We start from the raw sequence: 26,835 nt of genomic DNA, 5'->3' as shown, positions 1-26,835 counted from the left end.
GTCATTTGTACAAAGTTAAAATATAACATATATCTTTTAATGTTGAATAATGCACTAATTCTGACAGATCGCAAAGGATTCTGGGTAAAAGTGCCTCTGCTAAACACTGATTGGTTCAGTCATTCATTATGTAAACCAACACGTTAATGTGACGTGTGTTGGTGTTTACAGATAAATATGCTTTTGTAAAATATTCCATTTTTTATTTGTAAAAACAGTCATTTTTACGGAGCCCTGGAAGTGTCATCGCAACATGTTTTGCATGTGGAGAGAATGTGCATTCATTTTATTAGTTTCATTAGTTTTATGATGTGCGCACATTTTGATGTTGTAAAATGTGCACTCAATATTGTCTTGACACATAAATGTTGACTTTACACTGCGAGCTTTGGCCCTTTTTCAGATGATTTTTCGTTTGTGCGAGAATTTTTTGGACCGAGTTTCAGGTTAATCGCACGTCCTGTATCGTGTAGTGTACATGGAGTAACAAACTGCATTCAACATCTCATGACCACCTCCTGATTGCCGATCGTATGGTCGAATGAAAATCAGATCTGTTTGATATTATTCTGGTTGGCCGTCGTGAGGGTATCCTGCTGCTGCTGAAGACCTACAAGCGTCCAACCGCTCGCACTGTGCCTGTGCAAACACCGCAGAGCTGTCTTGTAATGTTTTTTTTGTCGTTTTGTTTTTAAACTTTGATGTCTCCCATCGAGAGTTTTTGTAAATTAAGTTTGAAAAAACTTAACTTGTGATTAAAAATATCATACAGTGTCGGCTCATCTTCAGGATGAGAACTGCCATGAACACTACTGGCCAGTAGATGGCAGTAGAGACCGTGAAAACTTGCCAAAACAAAATTCCACATAATCCATGTCTGCTACATTTAAGATGTGTGGAATTTAACAAATGCAAATACAATAGCGTCTATAAACCCAGAGAATATATTCACGAGAGTTTTAGGCACTAGAGATTAATGCTGTTGTCCGTGGAGCCTGGTCAGAGTGTCTGAAATGCATTTGTCCTGTTGTGAATGTACTGAGATTACCCTATCCTACCCATAATGCACTGCTCGGCACAGCATGTCCACACTAAAACCTTAAAAACTTAGCACATTACTTTAAAACTAAAACATATATGATATTTTCACTTTATAAAACTTCAGAAATGACCATTTTAAATAACTTGTCCAAAATTAGTTTGGTTAAAATTTGAACAATAACTTAAAAATGTATGCCTCTGGATGACTTGGGTGATATTGCCAGCGTATCAGTATGGTGTTAAAGGAATTTTTTTTTTTTTTTTGTGCCCAGTTCTCCTTTGCCTGCAGAGGATAGAGTAGTTCTTCATAGAAGCAGCTCTCTTCTGTTTGCAGAGGGTGGAACCATACATCTGTTAGGAAAACTTTTATCAGGTAGGTGCTCAACTGATTTTAAATTTAAAAAATGTTTGCTGCTGTTCAGCTTTATTTACTACGATATCGGTCTAAAAGTTATTGGACAAAATTTATCGGAAGATAATTAGTCCGATAATGGTTTTTAAAGTTATCTAAAAAGATAATCCGATAATGAAAACATTATCTTTGATAATTATCTGTTATCGGATTATCGGAACTGTGCCCACCACTGTGTGTGTGTGTGTGTATGTATGTATGTGTGTGTGTGTGTGTATATATATATATATATATACGAGGGCTGTCAATAAAGTAACGGTCCTTTTTATTTTTTTCAAAAACTATATGGATTTCATTCATATGTTTTTACGTCAGACATGCTTGAACCCTCGTGTGCATGCGTGAGTTTTTCCACGCCTGTCGGTGACGTCATTCGCCTGTGAGCACTCCTTGTGGGAGGAGTCGTCCAGCCCCTCGTCGGAATTCCTTTGTCTGAGAAGTTGCTGAGAGACTGGCGCTTTGTTTGATCAAAATTTTTTCTAAACCTGTGAGACACGTCGAAGTGGACACGGTTCGAAAAATTAAGCTGGTTTTCAGTGAAAATTTTAACGGCTGATGAGAGATTTTGAGGTGATTCTGTCGCTTTAAGGACTTCCCACGGTGCGAGACGTCGCTCAGCGCTCTCAGGCAGCGTCGTCAGCCTGTTCAAGCTGAAAACCTCCACATTTCAGGCTCTATTGATCCAGGATGTCGTGAGAGAACAGAGAAGTTTCAGAAGAAGTCGGTTTCAGCATTTTATCCGGATATTCCACTGTTAAAGGAGATTTTTTTAATGAAACACGTGCGGACGGGTCCGCGCGTCGGGACGCAGCCGCCGCAACGCTCCGCCACAGGAAAAACACCTCCATTGGAAGCCTTAAGGACAAGTTGGAACATGTCCTGCTGTTAAACAATTTCTCATATACTCACTCCACTGAAAGCCATCAAAAGCCACCTGGATTTTACAAATGGTTATCAACACGGAGGTGTTTTTCCTGTGCCGCCGCACCGCGTCAGCTGCGTCTCGACGTGCGGACCCGTCCGCACGTCTTAAAGTGATCTATACTTAGAGGTGTGGTCGCTTTGAATAACAGGTAGTCTGCCATGAGCCAAACTCCTACAGAGCTCCAGTAGCAGACACCGCTGGCTTTGGATCTTAGCTGTTGTGGACCGACAGCGTCTCTGCTTTATCAGCATTTACAAACTTACATTACAAATGTCTGTAACAAATTGACTTAATGTGTAGTTTGTTGTCCTAGCTGATCATCCAAGTAGTCTGTGCTCCAGTATCTTGTGTTGAATACCGTTTTTCTATGTTGGTGGTATTAGCAGTTTTAGCAGCTATCTGTAGCTTGATAACGTTATGTCTGGTTAATCCACGATTTCTGAGAAAATAATTTGTCATACAGGGCTGTGAAAACTCCATCCGAGGAATTCCACGGATTTCATCATGGGGAGGAGGGGGTGGGTGTTAATGTTTTAATCTGTAATCGTGATCATCACTGAGTTTTTTAAATGCCCATTGCAAAGCGCTCTTTTTTTAAACATCGTGCAAGTTTTATAAGTCCGCGGACACTGATCTGTATAACAGAAACAAATTGTGCTGTTCAAACAGGATTTCAGACAAGATTGTGATTTATTTTTTTATCTTTTTATCTTTATTCTAATTATTATTAATGTAGACTTTCTTTCATTAGAAAAAAGACAATGTGGCTTTGAATGGATTTACACAAGAACATGTGACTTTTATTAATGTAGACTTTCTTTCATTGGGGGGGAAAAAAAGACACTGGCTTTGAATGGATTTACAGGAATTTACACAAGAATATGTGACTTTTTACTATAAGGTATGTTATTGATATTTTACCATGACTTTCAAAATATTCTACAAGCTTTAGCTGTGGTTTTTGAAATGCTTTAACAGTCTTTTCAGTCTTCATGCATTTCATGTAGTTTAATTGTTCTGAGTTAATGCATAATGTGGTTTACAATTAAAAGGGAAATCATTCCAGGTCCTGCTTCCATGTCATATTCTGTTATTTCAACATTATCGTTGACAGTTCAAATGAAAGGTTGAATCTAGCATCATTTAAATATGCACGTCTTTTGAGATTTGTTCTTCCAGGAGATGCTGAAAATGTATTATTAGATAAAAAAAATTAATTTGGTGTCTGCACCCTCGAGAACCCTTGCAAATTTTCCTTGGATTTCACAATTTTCATTTCACAGCCCTGGTCATAATTTTTAATACTCATACTTTAACCACACATCATAAAAACCACCACCCTGTCTCCAGATATATGCTCGAGTAAAATACCTAAACCGCGGTTAGCCTGTTAAGTTTAGCATATTCAGTAACTCTGAGATGGGACATGTTCAGGCGTCATTTGTCCCACCCAACTCATGGAGGGTCTTGCCCACACTCCACCTCTTTATTCATTTATGGGTTGACCAGGACATTGTTGGACACTGCCAACATGAATACACACAGAACAGCATTTTTGAGCTTCAAATTGCTGTTCGCGATCTCTTCAGAAAACAAGACATCATAGAGGGTTTGTCCAGCATGTATATAGTCTATGGTTTAGACCTGCATCCATTTGTTTAAAAGGATTATGCAAAAACAACTTAACCTGTTTTATTGGAAATGGGTACCGACAGGTCCAAAGGGCAGCAGCCTCTGCTGTGACAGAGGCAAGCAGCAGGTGTGGGAGACGTTTGGAGCAACCATGGAGAAGGAATGTTTGGTCGGCACCAAGGTGCTCCTGGAGGACCGTGATGCGCCTCAGGAGAGGAAAACGGGGACTCATCCAAGCTGCATACAGTAAGGATGGAACTCTGTTGACCTCGACTGAGGAGGTAATCCGGTGCTGGAAAGAGCACACTGAGGAACTCCTGCACCAGACTGGAGCACCCTCTGTAGTAGAGGCAGAGCTAGAAGCTGATGGAGGATCATCAATTTCCCTGGTGGAAGTCACTGAGGTAGTTGAACAGCTTCACACTGGCAAAGCCTCGGAGGTTGATGAGAGCCATCCATAAATGCTGAAGGCTCTGGGTGTGGAGGCACTGTCTTGGATGAGTCGTCTCAGCATTGTGTGAAGGTCAGGGACAGTGCCAAAGGCGTGGCAAGCTGGGGTGGTGGTCCCCATATTTAGAAAAAGGGACCAGAGAGTGTGTGCCAATTACAGGGGCATCACACAACTCAGCCTCCCTGGTAAAGTCTACTCAAAGGTGCTGGAAAGGAGGGTTCAGCTGATAGTTGAACCTCGGATTGAAGAGCAACAATGTGGGTTCCGTCCTGGTCGTGGAACAACTGACCAGCTCTTCATTCTCACAAGGATCCTGGAGGGGGCCTGTGAGTATGCCCATGCAGTCCACGTGTTTTGTGGACTTGGAGAAGGCATATGATCGGGTACCCTGGGAGGTGCTGCAGAGTATAGTGTGATGGGGTCCCTTTTCAGGACCATTCAGTCTCTGTACTCACTGTGTTTGGGTCCTCTGCAGTAAGTCAGACTCGTTTCTGGTGGGGGTTGGCCGCTGCCAGGGCTGCGCCTTGTCACCAGTCCTGTTTGTGATATTCATGGACAGGATATCGAGGCGTAGTCAAAGGGAGCAAGGTCTTCAGTTTGGTGGGTTCAGGATCCCATCACTGCTTTTTGCAGAGGATGTGGTTCTGTTGGCTTCATCAGCCTGTAACCTCCAGCACTCACTGGGTCAGTTCACAGCTGAATGTAGAGCGACTGGAATGAGAACCAGCACCTCTAAATCTGAGGCCATGGTTCTCAGCAGGAAACCGATGTGCTCGTCCTGTTAGACCTCAGTGCAGCTTTTGATACTGTTGACCATAAAATGTTATTACAGAGATTAGAGCATGCCATAGGTATTAAAGGCACTGCGCTGCAGTGGTTTGAATCGTATTTATCTAATGGATTACAATTTATTCATGTAAATGGGGAGTCTTCTTCACGGACTAAGGTTAATTATGGAGTTCCACAAGGTTCTGTGCTAGGACCGATTTTATTCACTTTATACATGCTTCCCTTAGGCAGTATTATTAGACGGCATTGCTTAAATTTTCATTGTTACGCAGATGATACCCAGCTTTACCTAACCATGAAGCCAGAGGACACACACCAATTAGTTAAACTGCAGGAATGTCTTTCAGACAAAAGACATGGATGACCTCTAATTTCCTGCTTTTAAATTCAGATAAAACTGAAGTTATTGTACTTGGGCCCCACAAATCTTAGAAACATGGTGTCTAACCAGATCCTTACTCTGGATGGCATTACCCTGACCTCCAGTAATACTATGAGAAATCTTGGAGTCATTTTTGATCAGGATATGTCCTTCAATGCGCATATTAAGCAAATATGTAGGACTGCTTTTTTGCATTTGCACAATATCTCTAAAATTAGAAAGGTCTTGTCTCAGAGTGATGCTGAAAAGCTAATTCATGCATTTATTTCTTCTAGGCTGGACTATTGTAATTCACTATTATCAGGTTGTCCTAAAAGTTCCCTGAAAAGCCTTCAGTTAATTCAAAATGCTGCAGCTAGAGTACTGACAGGGACTAGGAGAGAGCATATTTCACCCATATTGGCTTCTCTTCATTGGCTCCCTGTTAATTCCAGAATAGAATTTAAAATTCTTCTTCTTACTTATAAGGTTTTGAATAATCAGGTCCCATCTTATCTTAGGGACCTCATAGTACCATATCACCCCAATAGAGCGCTTCGCTCTCAGACTTCAGGCTTACTTGTAGTTCCTAGGGTTTGTAAGAGCAGAATGGGAGGCAGAGCCTTCAGCTTTCAGGCTCCTCTCCTGTGGAACCAGCTCCCAATTCGGATTAGGGAGACAGACACCCTCTCTACTTTTAAGATTAAGCTTAAAACTTTCCTTTTTGAAAAAGCTTATAGTTAGGGCTAGATCAGGTGACCCTGAACCATCCCTTAGTTATGCTGCTATAGACTTAGACTGCTGGGGGGTTTCCCATGATGCACCCAGTGTTTCTTTTTATTCACCTGTTTTTGCTCTGTATGCACCAGTCTGCTTTTAATCATTAGTGATTGATCTCTGCTGTCTTCCACAGCATGTCTTTTTCCTGATTCTCTCCCCTCAGCCCCAACCAGTCCCAGCAGAAGACTGCCCCTCCCTGAGCCTGGTTCTGCTGGAGGTTTCTTCCTGTTAAAAGGGAGTTTTCCTTCCCACTGTAGCCAAGTACTTGCTCATAGGGTGTCGTTTTGACCGTTGGGGTTTTTCTGTAATTATTGTATGGCTTTTGCTTTACAATATAAAGCGCTTTGGGGCGACTGTTGTGATTTGGCGCTATATAAATAAAATTGATTTGATTTGATTTTTAACATTGGGTTCTGTGGGGATTCACTCAGTTTGGAGCCAGCAACGAGCAGCCATTCAAGGTACTGCAATATTTGGCACTTATGTGTTGGCTTCATTTTCCACATCTGGAGGTTGGGGTTGCGTGCAACACCTGTTGTCATGGTACACACTTTAAACAAAACTGCAGTCATACCTGAACAATCAAGAAAAGGCAATATTGTGTTGTCAGTGGTACCTTTTTTGCACCATTTGCAGTGATGTTTTAAACTGGTCAGTGATGTACTTGACAGTCTGTTTTAAGTGGTGTACTAAGCATCACACAGTCACCCAAACACATTGATGGTACTGTTTTGTACGTATAAACCTTACAATAGTCAAAATAAAAAGACATTACTTATTTAACATTGTAAAAGGATAAATGGTATTCGGGTGCTTTCACGAGACCTAGCAGTTACTGATTTTTGAAGTGCTATTCTTATAAAAATCAAAACTGTATGATGTTGCAAGCAAAGTGGTAATTATTTTTAATGGACTTTAAAGATTTGCAGTCACGTAAAGTAGAGAAATGACTGATCACCTTTCAGTGTGACTTTGAACGTTGTGGTTTCTGCCTGAGGCCACAATGTCACTTTATTCAACCAGCCATTGTGGGCTGGAAAAGGACGGACGAGCGCTGTTACTCACTTCAGACTTGGTCGTCCACTCAGTAGTCTGTCTTGTGTGGATTGATTTATCACCAGTGGATGTCCTCCTGTCAAGCCAGCCTTTATGTTAAAGTAGGTGGGGTGTGTGCAGCTGATAGCAGGACACGGTTCCCCTCAGAAAGGAGCAAAAAGACAGAACCTGGGAGTGCTTTACTGTTGTGATTGATTGTGAGACCGATCAATGAAGTCTCTGTTAACCTGAGAACCAAGCTGTTTCTACATAACACAAAACAGCAGCTTCAGTCACAAATGTACCCTAAAAAAATTATTTGTGGTAAAAGTAGCATTGTGGAACATTGTGAGCAGTCTGGAGAGTTTTAAATGTTTTAAAAAATGTGGCATTGAATGAAATTGTGATCCAAAAATGTGAATAGTTGTATTAAGCTGTTACAGACTGGGGCTGTTCTGGATCCTCCTCCACAACATGAAACTTGAACATGAAAAGCATGATGCGCTCTTCAGCAGAAGACAGCTTTGAGATTCTTAAACATTTATTTTTTTGGAACAGTGTGGCAATAAAATGCTGCACTTGCATTTTGCACTTATACAAAACTCAACCGTGCAATGGAAATCGAACATACTCTGGTGTATTCAGCAATATTCAATTATACTGTTATGTAAGTAGATATAAAATAGCTGGTAATATGAACTTTGTCTTCTACTGTACTTTAAAAGTTATAGCCTGATTCCCTCAATTCAGAAATTGGGGCCACAAATCTGCAGTGTTCTTCTTTGTTAGTCTCTTATATACAGTACTGTGCAAATCAAAGAAAAACAGTCACTCAGAAGATATAAAGTCCTTGCAACACAAACTATTACAGTCATAGAATCATTGTTTAAAAAATAAAGCTTGATTAAATAAATCCAGTTTTGTTTGAAGCTGAATGAGACCACAGTAAACAAACCACACAGTTCTATCTCCAAAAAATACTTTTGCATTTTTAAGGTGGAAAAATTATCCAAATTTCTATTTATTTGTAAATATTTGATATTTAACAGGTTTAGCAGCTCTTAATTTTTAAACATTTTTGAACATTTTGATATTTTTATTGTATTTATTTAGAAAATGTGCTGCTTAATTTAGTCTCACTGCATTCTGTTTACTTGATGCTTATTTGAGAGCCGTTCCGTCTGCCTCATTCACAAGCATTTAACATGTTTGTTGAAAACTGCTAAAAAAAAAAATTTGAGTGAGCTTCGTAAATTGGTTCCAAATTAAGTCATTAGCCTGTTAATAAGGGACCCCCGCCCCTCCCAAAAAAGAAAAAAAAATTGATCAGTTTTCTTCTTGACTGTTCTTTACACAGTCGTCCTGTTGAATATGAACTGGTCAGAAAACAACTGTAGTTTCGAACGAGTCTCCTCAGGCATTTTCTTTGGGTCGTCAGGAAAGTCGTCCTTTATAGCGTTGATTGATGATTTTATATATATATATATATATATATATATAGCTGGAACTGTTTGGCTGTGTTCCCAGATTTTCATGTAACCAGAGTAGTGTCGTGGCCACAGCCGGCATTTAAATTCTAAGAATCTTGTCACTTCCATGCAGCATCCTGCGCTTTATTACATTATGTCCAATAATTCGTGATCACCCATCAAATCCAGAGTCAGTGATGGATTGGTGCGGTTCTATGTGCTGCTTTTTCGGGTTAAAGAAACAGAAATATGTAAGACTGTGATCAATGTAGTGATTTCCTAATGAGCTTGGCCTGATTAGTTTGGGTGGTGGCTGAAAATTTGATTTCACGCCGCAGGTGATTGATGTGTGGCTGACCTGTGTCGATACGTGGAGCGTAGCGTCATTGATCTGTACATTGTTGGATTGACAGGCTCCCAGGCCGTTGTTTTGAGCGAGAGCACTTGAGCCAACAGAGTCCAAAGAAAGAATGGTTAAATATTAACCTTGTTATCTGCTTCCAGGGGTCTGGCAGCTGGAGAGGACAATGGGCAGCGGGGCTACATGCTGACCTTCGTCATCGCTTACCTCCGGGTGAGTCGCTCCTCTGGCTTTTCTTCCTGGTCTGATGGACAGGTGGGGCGGGTGAGGAAAGCGCCAGAAGAAAGGACCTCTGACAGCAGATAGGCTAGTGTGAAGCCCTAAAAATCTGCACATGGTGACCTCCTGAGTTCTTTGATTTGATCTGGTCACTGCTGAAGTCGGAATGAGAATAGCGAGTGTGGCTTTGTTTCAGACCTGTCACAGGCTTTACTGTTAATCACCCGGAAACAATTAGCCAGATCCCATTTACTCATCAGCCTGGTTAATGCTGGTCTTGTCTTCTGAGCAGGACTTGGGAATGGACTACTACATCATCGGGGAGTCCTTTGAAACATCGGTGCCTTGGGACAGGTAAAGTTCAGATTTGCATAATTGTGGGATTGTTTTTTTTTTTGTTTTTTTTCTTCTCAGTCAGTGTCCCTCCCCCTTCTTTGGTTGGGTCTCTGGCATTCACCTTCATGCCTTCCTTCTCCCACCCATTAACTGGATTTCCATTTGTGCAAGCTTATCTCCTCGGCCCAATGCCACACCAGGAGAAGCCCGTACATGTGCTAATTGTGACAAAATGGCAACGTGAGCTGCAGATTGAAATAGGTTTTTTTTTTTTTTTTTGCCTGATCTCTTCATGTTCTCATCATAGTCTTCAGCAAATATTTTTTCCAGACATGCAAAGCTCCTGGTTGTGTGAAATGCCTGACGCGGGGGGCCAAGAGATCAGGCACTGAGGCGAGCATATGTGCCTGGCTCATTACCCATCCCTCCTCCCCTCCTCTACACTCGGCTGCACATGCTTAGGACTGGCGGCCATTTCCGCACCAGTGGGAACCTTTCCCACAGTGCTCTTCATATCATTTTTCTCCCCATCCTCCTCTTTTCTTTTCCTTCCTCTTCTGTGTATTTTTTGGAAATGTATAGCATCTAATCTGTTCAATTTTAAGTAATTGTCCTATGCATATTCCTATCATTTAAAGAAGAAGAAGAAAAAAAATAGATAGATAGATAGATATAGAGAGAGATTGATTACTGTTAACTATTATTGTCATTATCTGTTGATTATTAATCAACAGATCACTCACATAAATTGCTCTTGCATCTGGCTGAGCTAAAACTCTGTGCACATAGCCTAGGCACATACTCTGTTAAATGCAGTGAGTGAATGGGTGAGTCCATCCCCTCTTGTTTAACACAATAACTCAAAAATGGTAAAAGCTGTCATCTTGTTCCTTACCAGGTTGAAAGTGCATGCCATCAGTTTAAAATGATTAAATGTTGTTTAACTTTGATGCATCAGATCAATAAAAAAAAAAACAACTTTTTCTTATGTAACACACTATAGACTTGCTTGTCCCTGCTGAACTCTTCCATCTGCTGGACATGTCTGATCTTGTTGCAGGGAATAATTTATCAGATGCATAATGGAAATTAGGAGACAGTGTGATTGAATTTACAAGTATTTTGAAATGGGTTTGTCAATTTCTTTCATTCCCTAGGTGTGGTGTCCACCAAGGTCACTGCTTCTTCTTCCTTTGGCTGCTCTCTTTAGGGGTCGCCACAGCAGATTATGAATTTCCATCTCACCCTGTCCTTTGCGATTTCCTTTGTCACACCAACCACCTGCATGTCCACTCTCAGCACATCCATACACCTCCTCTTTGGCCTCCCTTTTCTCCTCTTGCCTGGTGGCTCCATCCTCAGAATCCTTCTCCCTATATACCCCAGAACCCTCCTTTGCACATGTCCAAACAATTTCAATCTTGCCACTCTGACTTTTTCTCCAAACTGTTCTACCTGTGCTGTTCCTCTGATAAGTGAGAGGAGACTGTAAACAATAAATGTTGCAAATGTAGGGTTAAAATCACTTGGTTTTATTGACAGATTATCAGAATAGCTGTTTAATTAGTTCATCATCCCTGCTCAACACAAGTACTGTCTTGTCTAGCACTGGCATCTCTTCATCTCCAGCATCTGATTTCATAAATACGATGTGCACTCACTTTGTCACTCTGCTTATATTGTGATTGGTTTTTTTTCCCCTCTCTTTTTTTATGCAGAGTGTTGGACATTTGTCGAAATGTTAAGGAGCGCATCATTCGAGAGTGTAAAGAAAAAGGAGTGCAGTTTCCTCCGTTAGCCACATGCAGGTAACGCTTGCAAGTAGTAACAGTATCTTAAATCAGTTTGAACCTGGCTTTTCCATTACACACACACCCGTCCCTCAATCCCTGGTGAGTTACCAAAAGCCACAAGGACAGACGAGTGGACGTTGTGAGTCACAGGCGGGAAATCTGTGAGGAGCACCAGGCTGCTGCTTGCTGATCACGGACAGATTAGACTTCAGCCTGATTATGCTGCAGCCATTCATTTCCCAGCTGTAGTCTGTCACATGATTGATTTGTCCATTTAACCTCTAGAGCAGTCAGTGTGCCAGGTGATGGGCATGTCAAATGAACAAGGGCTCTGCACTCCACTCCTCCACAGGGAACAAAGCCAGAGCGCAACCCAACAAACTGGAGAAGCAGCCCCCCCCCCCCCCTTCTATTCTTCAAATTAAAGCTTTTAGCACTTTTGTGCTGAATACTGAAAACTCTGTTTAAGATGACCAACAACATCTCATTTTTGTGATGGTTTAGTGTGGAACTGCGGCTCAGATGTTTTTGGTGGAATTGTTTGATTGCTCTTTAATGTCTGGTAATGTGATGTCATTAAAGGCACCAATACGCCTTTGCTTTCTGGAAAATGGAATTGGGGTCAGAGGATCACCGGGAATAACCAGACATCCCACTTCAGCCTTCCTTCTTATTTCAAAGGAAGGACTCCCCCCCCTTAATGAAAATGGTGCCTTTGTAAAATGCTGCTCTTTGGAATCACAGGAACAGATTACACTTATTTTTTTATTTGAACTTTACTTACTTGCTGTCATTTTCGTTTCCCTCCCCCAGGGTGACTCAGACATACGATGCCGGCGCCTGTGTGTATTTCTACTTTGCCTTCAACTACAGAGGACTCAGTGATCCAATACATGTGTATGAACAAGTTGAGGTAAGATGAGGGTCATTATGTTTTTGTTTGGACACACTTTCTCATTCAACTGAATGGGTAAAGTATGGTATCACATGTGAATAATCATGTGACACCACAAGGCAACACCAGTCTCCACGCTCATGTGGTTTTGTCATAACCACAAGGGAGCCATTTGGGATTCTGTTTCTTACTCGGAAGTAAACAGGATTTGATCCTCGGCTGTGAATGCAGCCCTGTGTAATGTTCTGCCCCTAATCTCCCATCGGGGAGACTTTAGATTTTATTAACACATCTTCGACCGTTGTATATGTGGGTCAGAATTCTATGTGCCCTTATTCTATACACAGGAGCATCTCTGTTCTGTGATTGTCTGACTGTTACACAGAAGGCAAGCTTTCTGTTTGGACTGTAATGATGTCACGGATTAACTTGATACGTCTTTGAATCATTTTATGTATTAAATTGTTGTAGACGGAGCAGCGGGCACACTACTGTTTTTTTTTCCACTGCTCCACAATATGTGCAGACTGTGTTTTGACTGTGCAGGATGACTGTGGAAAGGTGATCACATCTCCCCTTAATAACCTCTCAATTGGATTCGTGTCTGTGAAGGGGATGAATGTCTATGACTCCCTCTAGACAGGACACCAGTCTGAAACGGGTTACTTAACCAGCCAAGGCTGGTACCCATTTACAGCTGGTTGAACTGAGACAGTGCGGCTCAAGTGTTTTGTCCAAGGACACAGGTAGGGAGCATGAGCAGGATTCAAACTCAAGTCTACATGTTGACAAACCAGCACAATATGCGAACTGGAAATATTGTAGAATGCGTCCCGTACTATATCAGAATTTTGCTGCTGTGCAACAGTTCTGGGAATATGCCCTGGTCTGAAGCCAGAACCCTTTTAAATGCATTTTAGAGAAAATAATATTTATACCTTAATCCTTAACCTTATCCTAACAATAAACCATTTAAAACAAAGTCATTTCTGAGTTTGCATGGCAGCTCAGACATCTGATTTAGCACCTCTTTCCAACACCAGAAGCTTGCAGTACCCTTCCAGAAATACTGGTCAGTATTGAGAGGACACAAAAATTGAGTGTTTCCCAGTTTTCTTTCTGTGAAAAACATTAGCACTCTGATGAATTTACAGTAAATAATTACTCCCAGCCTGTTGTTTAGACACTTCAGGATTGATACAAGAACATTCCCAAGTACATCAATCATTCAGAAATACAAACAATATGGCATCACAACTCTATCAAATAAGCAATTGTCAAAAAACTGAGGGACCATATAAGAGAGAGACTGCCGAGGGAAGCAACGAACGCACCTATGACAGGTCTAAAGGTGTTATAGGCTTCTGTGGTGGGGATTGGAGAAACTGTGCATAGTGTAAGTTTGTAACGAAGGATTTTCATAAATGTAAAATTTCATTTGCACAGTGCTGGAAGGTACATGGAACAGGAGACTTGGACCTAGATTTGTACCATTTTCTTTTATTAAAATTCTCTGTTCACCGTGAAGCTGTGACTGCTGATGCAACAGACGAACATTTCACGATGCGCATTATCACTTATCAAGTCCACAAAAGCTACAACTTTTCCAGAGTTGTCATGGATGTCTTGGTGGCTTCCCTCACAATCAGTTTTTGACAACCACCTACTCCAGATTTTCTATTTCGTACCATACTGTTTGTATTTCTTCATGATAAATGTAAATTAAGTCAGACATATTTGGTGACTTAAAAATGTTCTCAACTTGTGCAAAACCTTTTTTAAAAAATGACAGATAATTACAATATTTGCCCATATGACTTTGGTAGTATTTTCACTGTAAGTGTATGAATTGTGAATGATTTCCATCCAAGATAAAGGCATTGTTTTCTTCTTCTATAACTTATAATCGCACCTGATGATCCACAGCACGGCAGAGGATAAATGCATTAAAAAAAACCTTAATCATAATGTAAAAAAATAAATAAATAAATAAAAATATGCTGAATGTGGTTTCTTTGTGTTTGTCAGCATGCAGCAAGAGAAGAGATCCTCGCCAATGGAGGGAGTTTGTCACATCACCACGGAGGTAATGAAATAGTCGTAGAAATTCCTACTACCTTCTTTGTGGTTTGTGCACACAGTCAGTACTGTACTGATTTGTTGGTTCGTCCAATAACCAGTTGGGAGCACAGCTACCCTAAAGATTAGCTTCAATTACCCCTAATCCACTAACTGAAAAGCAAACTGTGATACTGCCAAATGGATAAACCACTAAAACATTTAGCTGAAGCTACAGATAACTGCTAACTTTTGCTACAGGAATTCGTCTAAAGAGCTGAAATTTTAATCTGTTGAAGTGTGAGCATGGAGGTTCCCAAAAGGGTTCAGCATGTTAAGAGCAATGACGATCAAGATGTACATGAATGAACACGTTTAAGTTTTGTTTTCATTAAATTAAACTAGTTTTCATTCAATATACAGTTTATGCATAGTTTGGAAGTAAGCAATATTAAGAAATATAAATACACACGGAACGTAACTTTAATAATCAATTAATGCATTTACTCTGGCTTGATCTCTTGCTCCTCCGTCTCCTCAAAGTGTCAGTTTCACTTATTGAATTAGTTCTAACAAGAACAAACGTATGTTTTTCTTTTGTTGTTGTTGTGTTTTTTTGTTTTTTTTTTTAAGAGTTTGCAAATGTTTTCGATCATTAACTGTTTACATTTATTCAGATGGATGTTAGCTGATGTAGTTACTACTAACTACTGCTACTAACTGAATTAGTGGAAGTTGATTGTCTAAGAGTTGAAGCTAATCTGCTAACAGAAAAGTTAGCTTTGCTAATTAGTTGTTAGCAGAGTAGCTAAACTGTGCCCACCACTGGTAATAACTTTAGCACATACCGTGTATATTTTACTAACTCTGGTAGACGGGGTGCCACTCTGTCGTTGGGCAGCTCCATGCGAGTCAGCGCGCCCGGTTGTGCTGTAAGTGTGCATTTGGAAGGAGGTCTTTCATTTCTTCCTCTCATGTCTAAAGTGTGTTCCTGCAGCTCAGATAAATGGCTCCGACTCTGCCATTTGTTCATTTCAGCAGTGACCAAATGAAACGTGAGCAGAGGCGGGTGGCAAAACATCTCTGTGGGCCCAATCAGGGCTAAGCGAAATGGCTGCCTTATCTATATTGCCATCCGCCTCGCTGTTTTCATACATCACTTCAGGCTATTTATCACACCTGTCAAAAACAGTATGCAGTGAATCAGCTGCGATATTAAATCACAATTTTTCCTGAAGGTGGGGACGGGTTCAAAATTAAGATTGCTAATAAAAAGGAGGCGGTGGTGCAGGGCAAATAATGCTGCCATTATCGCCGGCTGTACACTGACCTCCAAACATTGGCCCGTCCACCCTGAGCAGCATGGGGAGGTGACTTGGGGGGGGGGGGGTATTGATGCAGCTCCTGTGTGCAAGGCCCACTCTGTAATTGTGATTAATAACAGCGGTGCTCGCTATCTGGGCGCAGACAGACTGGTTTGTCTGCCCACAATCAGTGCTTGACAAATGGAGCTAGTTTCACTGGGTTTTGTGTATCAAACAAAACAGATGTAGTCAAGGATGGTGAGGTGGGAGGCCACCGGAGGAAATATACATTTTTGTGCTCTTGTATTTGCAGCAGGTCAAGCTTGTGCTGATTGGGCATCGGTGAGGGAGTCTGTGCATCTTTTCTCACATCAATATAATATTCAACACACAATTGGTGTTTTTTTTTTGTTGTTGTTGGTTGTTTTTTTTTTTACACTTAGCAGGTTTTATTGCATTCACAGGAGCGTCAGCTTTCACCTGCATCTGTTAAACGCCCCCCTCCCCCCCAGCCATTATTAGCATGACAATTCATGTACTAAACTAATTTCCACAAAAGTCTGTGAGAATGTTAGTTGTGATATTTTGGGGCAGAGCTGCTGGAGTCTCTAATGTTTTGAGATGGATGTATTCAGATGAAAGTGTAAGGAGACACAGTTGTGCTCAAATGAGTTCTGATCTGTTTCGAGACCCATGAGCCAAAAAAATACATAAATGAAGAAGCAAACGTTAACCTTATGTGAATTTACACACATTTACGTTCTCCTTTATAAAAGATGTATATTCTAAATGCTTGAACTCTTTAATATGCTTAACAGTAATGTATTAATTTGCAAAGAACTTGTTAATTAGCAAAACGGGCCAAAGCAAACAAAGTGTGGGCAAAGTGTTGCCTGTAAGGCTCAAACTGGGCAGGACTGAGTTTGAGCCAGGAGATTAAAAATATTAAAGTGTGAATGTTGACAGCATTTTTTTTGGGGGGGGGGGGGGGGGGGGTTCTAATTGGTATGCCAGTACAAGATGAAATTTAAAATCCCTAGCTGTTGTATTCTTAAAGTAATTTCTAAGAGAATTTTATCTATTTTGTTAAAGAAGGTACTATAATAATTTATGAATGGTATTCAGTATAATTAATGCCTTTAACATAAGCGCCCTTGATGGTGACTAAACACAGTTAAAAGTTAATTCACTGTTAGTTCATGCTTACTACTGCATTAGTGTAATAATGCTTATTACATACTTAGTGTACTCTTAAGTATTGCTGTCAGACTGGAAGTGTTTGCACAGTACTCCAAGGATCACTGCAAGACAAGGTGCTTTGTTGGAACCATTGATATTTCTTTAAACCACCCTCCCCCCAAAAAAGTACATGCAAGAAATGTTTATTTTTAAAACATTGAGATTTATTGTTTTTGTATTTTATTTTATTTTTTTTTAACTCTTTGTGGAGGTATGCGCTCTGAGGGCCTCTCTTGTTATGTGTGTGATTACTGGCTGAACATGGTAAGAAATGTCCTCTTTAACTAGGTCACAGTGGTGAGGAGTTGTTGAACATCCATCACTGTGAGACTGATGCGTCTATCAAACCTGCAGCGTGTCCTTTCAGCTGCTGCTCCACCTCTGCCATATCAAAGGAACACAGAGCCGCTACCGCGGCCCGTCTCTCATGTCCTGACCCCCATTTGTCAAAAAGAGCGAGGGAGCAGCGAGTCTGAGGCTCCGCCCCTCAAACCTCTGCGTATGAAGGGCTGCGTTGTGGCGCTTGCCATCCTCACTTTGTGGCTTTTCAGGGCTCCACGTTAACGAACTCCGCGGAGCGCGCCTCCTCACCGGTCAGCGCACTTAGGAGACAGATGATTTAGTGAAGCGCTCTGACTTTGTCAGGAGCCACGGCTCCCTGCACCCCCACACTTCCCAGCTCCTTTACCCAAGAGAAATATCTCACCTGAAAGATGTTTGGGTTTTTTTTTTTGTTTGTTTTTTTTTTTTTTACAAATCTATCAATTCTAAAATAACTACCTTCTCTTCTTTGCGTGTCTCAGCTGCGCAGAGAAAGCCTGCTGAGATTGATTGCAACAGCAAGAAAAAAGAGAGACTGTGACAAGATAGATGTGTAAATTATCACCGTGATGGAGGCAATGATGCAGTCCCAGCACCTTCTGTTTTCTCCTTTTGCTGAGAAGAGGGAGGGAGAGAGGTGGGGTTTTTTTTTCTCTTTTTTAAGTTATTGGGTAGTTACTGATTGGCTGAATGACCTGTCCCTGTGTCACCATCTGGACGTGGTATCGGGGTCCCTGGTGACCACGCTGTCGGCCCCGTTTTGTCAGACAGCCCAGTGGCAGATCCCCCATCTGGCTTCTCTGGCTGCACTCGAGCTCTGATAAGATTGTGCTGTAACACACCAGAGCCGCCTCCTCCCCCCACAGCATGACCCCTTTAACACCTGCTAGCGCTGCACCAAGGGGCGTGTCCACAGCCACGTGGAGGGAGGAGCATAAACGCTCCCATCGTAACGCCTCCATATTTTTACACCTCTGTATCGAATCTGATGCGATTACGCTGTGTTCACTCTGCGAGCACCACCTGTTCTACACTTGATTCTCAAATCTACTAACGGTTCAAATATGATGCAGTGTGACGGCCAAACCAAATTGTGCATTCACATTGAACTTTACTTTCAGTACTGTCTCAGGTAACATCTACATTATTGGTGGATGTTTCATTGTCAGATTTCAGATGGTTTAAAAAAAAAAAACTGCACTGAAGTCTATACTCTCAGATGTGATGTGTACATGTTTGAAAATGATGTGTGTTGATAGCTGCCAGTGCTGTCTAACCACAGATGAGAATTTGTTTTTCCGGCACATCCAGAGACCTCTCCTGTGCTTCCCTGTGAGGGGACGGAGCAGCGATCATTGCTGTGCTCTGAAGCTTTCTCTCTATTTGAAAACACAATTAAGTCTTTGTGGACTTTTAAAAGATTCTTTGGAAAAAAGACATACCTGATAGATGCGTTTCTGTCCCTCTTGTTGCAGTGTTTCATTTACATCCACCATGGAAAAACATAAATACACTGTTTAAAAAAAAAAGAAAAAACAAATCACACAGGTAGATAACCTGAATTAGATGAGTCCTGTTGCTGATATGTTGGTTAGTTCATTTTTCAATCATTACTTATTACTTAAAATCTGACTACAACGGCAGTCCTTACAGTGTGTATACACTCACGGTTATAAAATATTCTGCCTGTTTTTGCTACTGTGCCCATAAATTTGGGCACAAAAACGGTTGCAGATGATCAGCACATTAATAAAATGCTCATGAAACTCTGACGGAAAACAACTAAAATTTGAGTAGAAGGCCGAAAATAAATTGTGCATTTTGCCAAGTTAAAAACATGTTGCTTGTTCAGCTATTTAGCAGTCTTATTGTTTGTTTTAGGGATATAAAGTTTGCCTAAAGCTTTTGCAGAGTACTGCAGGTTCTCTACGCTTAAGTGGAACAAGTACAGAAAAGGAATGAGTAAGTTGTCTGAAAGTTTTACAATAGCTTGCTGTGTTCTGTTTTAAAAGTCACATTGATTCTTCAGGATTTCAGATATCGGACTTTAAAATAAATCCTTTGGCTATGATTTGTGTCATATCTGTTTTGAAAATATCTGAAATGCAAAAGCACAAACTTTTTGTTTCACACTTTGCGTTCCCACTTAAAGTTCTGTGTTGTTAACATGTAGGAAATAGACTTTTGTTGTCTTTAGACCTCTGGCTGAGTCCAGAAGCTCTGCTAAGAACCTGTCGGGCACAGACGCTGTGAAGTGTGTCAGACGGGACAGCTGGCAAAGCGATGGGCACCCTAGGCTCTGTGCCACCGTCGTGCTTGCTCCTCAGGTTGGAGGGGGTTAAAGAGTGGCTGTAAGCCAATCTCCCGGTGACGGAGGCCTTCGGTCGGCTGCGGGTCACAGTGTGAGATCACAGAGCCATGCTCAGGACAAACGGTCAGCTGGAGGTGCGCGCTTACATGTGCAGCAAACAAACAAACCCGCAAACACCCATAAGCACAAGGGAGGGAATCTGAGAGGAGTGGCAGCTCAGCGTGCGACAGAAAGGAGTGAGGGAGCCGTGGACGGGCCGCTCCAGCCGCCAGCCGGCCCCTCCTCTGGGAACACACGGAGCCTAATGAGTTTGATAGTCTGCTGAGCTCCATAAATCATGCCATGCAAAACATTTCTCCTCTCTGAATAAAAGCATTTATCACCCTCTGTTTATTCACTCACTCTCACAAGATTGATTGGCTCCCAGCAGCCTGCTGAGCAATCAGCCGTGCCGATTCCACTCCACACCCCCCCCCACACCCCGCCAACCTCACTCTTCTTCCTCCACTTCACTTATATATTTATTTGTTCTCTCTGTCATTCAGTGGGGAAACTTCGGAAAGAGTGGATGAGGGACGTCGTCTCCAGCGTCGGCTTGGGGATGCTCAAGTCTGTCAAGGAGTACGTGGACCCCCAAAACATCTTTGGCAACCGCAATCTCCTCTAATATCTCGGTTTTGCCCAGCTTTAGTTCAACTTAAAAAAACAAAACAAAAACAAAACTAAAGGCATTGTGTGAATTTGGATTAATAGTTACTAGACATGAACGTAACACGCACACGTATCTTGTCTGTTGGTGCCATCTGTTGAAAATGTTGCTCTCCCCCCCCCCCCCCCCCCCCCATATAATTGCACTTAATACGCAGCAACAATCATTTCTGTTGATGCTCATCTTTGAATTCTGACGCGTAGATTCATCTTTTTATAGATTGTTTCCGCCACAGCAAAACATGTCACAATTTAATATATCCTTGATTAGTTTGATTTTCTCCCAGTTCAAGTTCTTGCACATTCTCACCAAATTGTGTGTTTTGTCCTTCCTTGTGTGTGCGTGCCTCTGCCTCTCACTTCCTTTGCGGTGAGGTGGAGATGATCTTTAAAGTGCGGTGCCTTTTTAAAGCATTCCACTTTTCCTGTCTACAGCGTCTCCTCCTATTTTTGTCACACCCTCACGGTGTTGTGCTGACCTGTTGCCACAAGAGTTGTTATATATCTGATGTGTGTGTCTACTTACCAGGCATTAAAAAATGTGGACAAATCCTCACTTCTAACTCACTAATATAAAAGTACTAATTACGTCGGGACAACCGCAAAATGTATTTAGGATTTTTTTTTCTTTTTAAATCATAAATCCTCTTCAGATGTTTGTTACGTTTGTTGAGAAGTTGTAATTGTGGAGAAAAGCCATTGTGTTGAAATTACACCTGCTTCAGTGTGACAGTCCTTGGACCCTGGTGCTTGCATTGTACCAAAGACTCATTGCTCACCTGTTCATCGCAGACAAACCATAAACGCATCCTGCCCCAGGCTGCAACTAACTATTAATCATTCAGGCTGTAAATCGCCAACCACATATTGCAAATGTTTTAAAGGAGGCGCTCTGAATTTCAACCTAGACTCTATCTTTAGGTATTTTGGGAGGTGTTCTTTGGATCTGATGTGGGTCAGAAATGAAATTAAAATATGCTGTTATTGATTTAGAACACAAACACTGTTAACTGGCTAACCATAGAGCTAGCTTAAAACTGAATAAATATCTTGTTGCCACTGAATCAGTTTAAATGTCAGCAGTGTCTGGTAGTGTGGAGAGGCAAGTAAACCAATGGATGTTTAACCCACTTATTGTATATAAACATAAGTTGATAGAGTTGTACACTTGGATGCTTGCCTTAGCCTTTTAACCATCATCTGGCACTGGTGCCCACTGAGGTATTACAGGCCTAACTTGAAAAAATGTCACTTCTCCTTTAATCAGACACTCAAAAATCAAACATTTTTAATTCTGTGGAAAAGCAGCAACCATAAAATCTTGATTTTACACTGATAAATGACTTGAAACTGTTTTAACTGATTGCAGAACTAAATAATGGTTTCAGCTCATTCTTTCCATATGTGTGGAGCTGCCACCTTCTTGCACAGCTCTTTTTGAGTTTTTTTTCCCCTACCTTTTTCTTCCATTGACAGTTATCTTCTTGCTCTGTGAAATATTTGACTGTTCCTGTAACTGTTACAGACTGGAAAACTTTATTCAACACAGTTTCATACTTTCTCATATTGATGTTGCTCCACAAACACTTTTCACCTTTTATTGTGTATGTTTTTGAGATACTTCTTTAGTGCTACTATTTGTTGTTACTGGACCTGAACTGTTGACTGATGAGGAAGCAGCATGAAGCAGTGGGCTGTTTCCTGAAGAGCCTGTATGAACTCTGATCCATTCAGAGAGCGATGAAATGTTATTTCTTTCAGACTTTTTTTTTTTCTGTGCCACCTTGTCCTGATAGTCGCACACATGTTGATATGATTAATTCCTGGTATTTTTTGCACGATGTTGTCCGAACACTTTCATACATTGTCTTTCGTGTCAAAAACCCATGAGAGCTTTTTAATGTTCTGGATGTACCTTTATTTTCCAACTTTCTTAATAATGTAACATCCAAGTACATTTTGTCAGTGCTGTTTGTGTAATAAACCAAACTAAAATGTACAGTTGTTGGTTTCATTTAGTTTATATTCAATGTTCTGGAACTGCACAACTGAATGTTCTGCCTGTCCATGGATGTTATCTTGTATTTCAGTGGTTATACATTCCCCAAACTTGGTGTTATTTAGCAGAACATAGTTTTTAAAACTAATTTGAGATCTTGTTAATCACTTAAGCACAAGACTTGATTTTACACTTGGTGACCCCCAAATGTGTGTTTGATCTCATTCTTAAAAATGGTTGTGAATCTGTGTTTTGATATTTGACCCCAATAAAATGTTTTAGTGTAGTCAGTAAAACTGTTCTATTTGCAGAAATAATCCAGTACAATGCAAAGCGTCACAGTTTACACTCTTAATTTTTGGTGATGTGACAGAACGAACCTGGAGGTTACGCACACTGTCAAAAAATTATCTTCTGGGAGACTCGTGATGCTGCAGCGTGGTGGCTTAGTGGTTAGCACTGTTGCCTCACAGCAAGAAGGTCGTGATTGATTCCCACCTGTGGTCTTTCTTTGTGGAGTTTGCATGTTCTCCCCGTGTTTGCGTGGGTTCCCTCCGGGTGTTCCAGCTTCCGCATTCATCCAAAGACATGCAGGTTAGGTGGGATGGAAACTTTAAATTGTCTGTAGGTGGCTGTGCGGGTGTGAATGTATTTGTCTATATATGGCCCTGCGACAGACTGGTGTCCTGCTCAGGGTGTACCCTGCCTCGCGCCCTATGACTACTGGGATACGCTCCATCCCCCCTGTGACCCTTAATTGGGGTAAGCAGTTGAAGATGATTGAGATTTATGATGCAACTTGAAACAATTAGTATTTGGGTGATTCTTTAACTACGGGCACTATTGACCTTGTAAATGTAATTTCCACTACACTATTGCCTTACAATATAAAGCGCCTTGCGGCAAATGTTTGTGATTTGGCGCTATATACATGTGCTCTGATGTCACTGTTTATCTCCATAGAAACTACCCAAACAATCTTTCATACAAACTATTTAAAGAGACATTACAGTGTTGTGATGGAAATTACGGCAATAGTGTGGGACAACTACATTTTGTTTAAAAAAAAATCACAACAGTTGTATGACATTGAATACCCCAATTATGTTTTGATTATTTTACTGATATTTTATTCAGAGATATTTTAAAACATTAGAAAAAAAAATGTTTCTTTACCATTCATTTTTATCATTGAAGATCAAAAGTCTGGGTGTGGGACAAGCACAAAACAGCAATATTTGCATATAATGATGCTGAAAAAAGGTGAAAGTCATCATAGACTACTAGAACAAATTTCTTAACACACTTTCATTGTAAAGATAACTATAAAAGTGTGAAATTTCCCCTTTTTTCTGTTTTTCATACAATATGATCAAAGGACATAAGTGCCCGTAGTCTAAGAATCACCCATTTATATGGTGAATGAATGTTCTGTCATTCAGAGACTGCTCCCTTTTCATCATTTGGTCTCTAGTCCTACTTACTTGCTTGATAAATCTGCCTAAAATGTTCTTATTTTTAATAAATGTCAAATGGTACCATTTCCAAGGTACTGATCTCCATATCTTCTGAAGATCCTCTGGAGGACTTGGATGTTTGACATCTTATTGTAGCGCCAAGATCAATAGGGGTCTTTTCCATGTGTGTTTAATGGTCTTTTAACCGTAGTGATGAGGCAGTTTGACGCCTTGGCTTCCATTTATGGTGACTATTTGGAAAGTGAGTGCACACACCTCCTCAAAGGTCTAGCTAGCCTGTGTGGCATATGGTCCCGATATGATATGTATATCATATGTTTTCATGCATCTCAAGCTGAAGCATTTGATTAATCCCCTCTATTTTAGTTTACCTCCAATGCTGAACTTACCGCTGTGAGACTTTGCTAAGGTGACCTAAAGTGACAAGTAGATGTCTTCAGAATAAGGTAAGTAAGTCCCTTCGGCTGCTCCCTTGTTTGCACTCGGGGTCGCCATAGCAAATCCAAGGTGGTTCTGCATGTTGAATTGGCACAGGTTTTACGCCGAATGCCCTTCCTGATGCAACTCCACATTACACGGAGAAATGTGGCAGGGGTGGGATTTGAACCCGGAGCCTTCTGAACTGAAACCAAGCACATTAACCACTTGGCCACCACCCCTGCTGCAGAATAAGGTCTCTGAAAAAAATTCTATGGATATCATTGGAGTTATCAGATGAGTGGTTACTTGGGGAGACTGATGAGGTGCATCACTTGCATAGTGATGCAACATTGCCTCTGACAGTTTGGCCATGTCTACCTCTCTGGACGTGATCCAGTACACTGATTCCAAAGGGTGCCCATGTTTCAGATGGCTAAAGGATAGATTGAAAAATTGTGTATGGGCCATTTGCTTGGTTGTCATCTAGAGCCCAGGTAAGTTCCATGATATGGTGGATGTGGTAATGTGCGTTATCTGTGCATGGTTGCAGACCTGGTGTCTCAAAGGCAGAGGACCTTTTAGAAGTTGTTTGACTGTGTGTGTGTGTGGGGGGGGGGGGGGGATACGTGCAGGATACTTAACCAATTCATGTGTCATGGTAAACTTATGTACTCGGTAAGAGTTAATCATTGGGTGTGTTTCAATTCCAGTTTCGGCCACTAGGCAACACAGTGTTTGTAAGCCTTGTGTATGAGATGGCAAAACAGACTTTGTGATTAAGGTGAAACTTGGTTGACATGGGCACCTCCAGTAAATCCTCACAGGTTCAATGTTTGATGTCTGTCATGTTTTTGCCTGAAATCTAGTGTATTTGAAAAATCCACAAGGTCTTCACTGATGGTGACCAACCTCGCAACCAAATCAGTTATACCTTGCCACAAGACGAGGTCGAGGTTAGGGTTGAGAATTCAGATTAGGGTAAATGTTGCCCTTTTTCAATGAGTTCTTAAGGCTCAAAAACATTCTCAAATTTGGAAGAACAGAGAATGTTTAACATCTTTAGTCAGGTGTGGATTGCTAATTTGATTATTCTAAGGACCCATAGGAGCCTCGGCGGGTTTAGAATCCAACTGTACCAATCTGATCTAGTAATCCAGCTCAGAGGAGATGAATTGAGTGAGTTGTTGCTTCCTTTCAGACTCATTTGGGATTCATCTTCACCCACACAACCGCCCACATGCTACCTGCTGACGTCAGCTCAGCCGTACCCGCTTCTGCACTAACAGATGCTGCAGACCCAGTGTGATTGTTTAGGTTCTGGATGAGTTTCACATGATGTCTCTTCATGATTCACCTTCTGGCAGTTTGTATTTTTGTTTGATTCGATGTGTTATATAGTAATATCTATTACTTGGATCTGCTTGCACACAGTTTGTGCAGAGATTATTTTATCCACATGAGGTCAGCACTGTACCACCAGAATCAGGTAGCAGCACTTTTTTCATTATTACTGTTTAGTCTCAACAGAAACATTGGACATTTGCTGTTTAACTTGCCATAAACAATCTAGAAAATGGAAGAACTGCAAGAAGCACAAGATTGCCCCAAAAGAATATATTTAGCATATTGGTAATTCACATAATTTAATGGTACAGGAAAGATGCCTTTAAGGGTGATTCTTAGACTACGGGCACTTATGTCCTTTGATCATATTGTATAAAAAACAGAAAAAAGGGGAAATTTCACACTTTTATAGTTTACAATGAAAGTGTGTTAAATTTTTTCTAGTAGTCTATGATGACTTTTTCACCTTTTTTCAGCATCATATGCAAATATTGCCTTTTTGTGCTTGTCCCACACCCAGACTTTTGATCTTCAATGATAAAAATGAATGGTAAAGAAACGTTTTTTCTAATGTTTTAAAATATCTCTGAATAAAATATCAGTAAAATAATCAAAACATAATTGGTGTATTCAATGTCATACAACTGTTGTGATTTTTTTAAACAAAATGTAGTTGTCCCACACTATTGCCGTAATTTCCACCACAACACTGTAATGTCCCTTTAAACAGTTTGTATGAAAGATTGTTTGGGTAGTTTCTATGGAGATAAACAGTGACATCAGAGCACATGTATATAGCACCAAATCACAACAAACAGTTGCCCCAAGGTGCTTTATATTGTGAGGCAATGGTGTGGGGGAAATTACATTTACAAGGCCAATAGTGCCCGTAGTTAAAGAATCACCCTTAAAACTTTCCTGTGACAAGCTTCAAGCATTGAGTTACATTTTACTGACATGGGCGTGAAAAAAAATCTCAGGAAACCAATTTTTTTAGATATGTTTCATTTTTGTGGCATTATTAGCAGAAACTAGTTGGCTTTCGATCTATAACCTTTCTGTAGTCATGAAAATTTTATTTAAAAAAGAAGTACTGATATATGGTGAAAATCGCATGAAATTGCTGTTTTTTTTTTTTGTTTTTTTTGGGGGGG

General features: G+C 40.8%; 1 protein-coding gene across 2 annotated transcripts in view; it reads left to right on the top strand.

The window, feature by feature from the left end:
* Window positions 1-20,434, top strand: part of agps (alkylglycerone phosphate synthase) — a 61,432-nt gene extending 40,998 nt beyond the window's left edge. For both annotated transcript variants that reach the window (XM_034186525.1, XM_034186526.1), the window contains exons 15-20: window positions 9,400-9,469; window positions 9,768-9,829; window positions 11,530-11,619; window positions 12,418-12,517; window positions 14,528-14,585; window positions 20,278-20,434. In XM_034186525.1, the coding sequence (XP_034042416.1) occupies window positions 9,400-9,469; window positions 9,768-9,829; window positions 11,530-11,619; window positions 12,418-12,517; window positions 14,528-14,585; window positions 20,278-20,399 (502 nt within the window). In that variant the 3' untranslated portion in view covers window positions 20,400-20,434. The remainder of the gene's footprint in view (window positions 1-9,399; window positions 9,470-9,767; window positions 9,830-11,529; window positions 11,620-12,417; window positions 12,518-14,527; window positions 14,586-20,277) is intronic.
* Window positions 20,435-26,835: the final 6,401 nt, after the last annotated feature.

The sequence above is a fragment of the Thalassophryne amazonica genome, chromosome 14 (assembly GCF_902500255.1).
Source record: "Thalassophryne amazonica chromosome 14, fThaAma1.1, whole genome shotgun sequence".
Taxonomy (NCBI): Eukaryota; Metazoa; Chordata; class Actinopteri; order Batrachoidiformes; family Batrachoididae; genus Thalassophryne; species Thalassophryne amazonica.
This window is presented reverse-complemented; position numbering and strand designations above follow the sequence as displayed.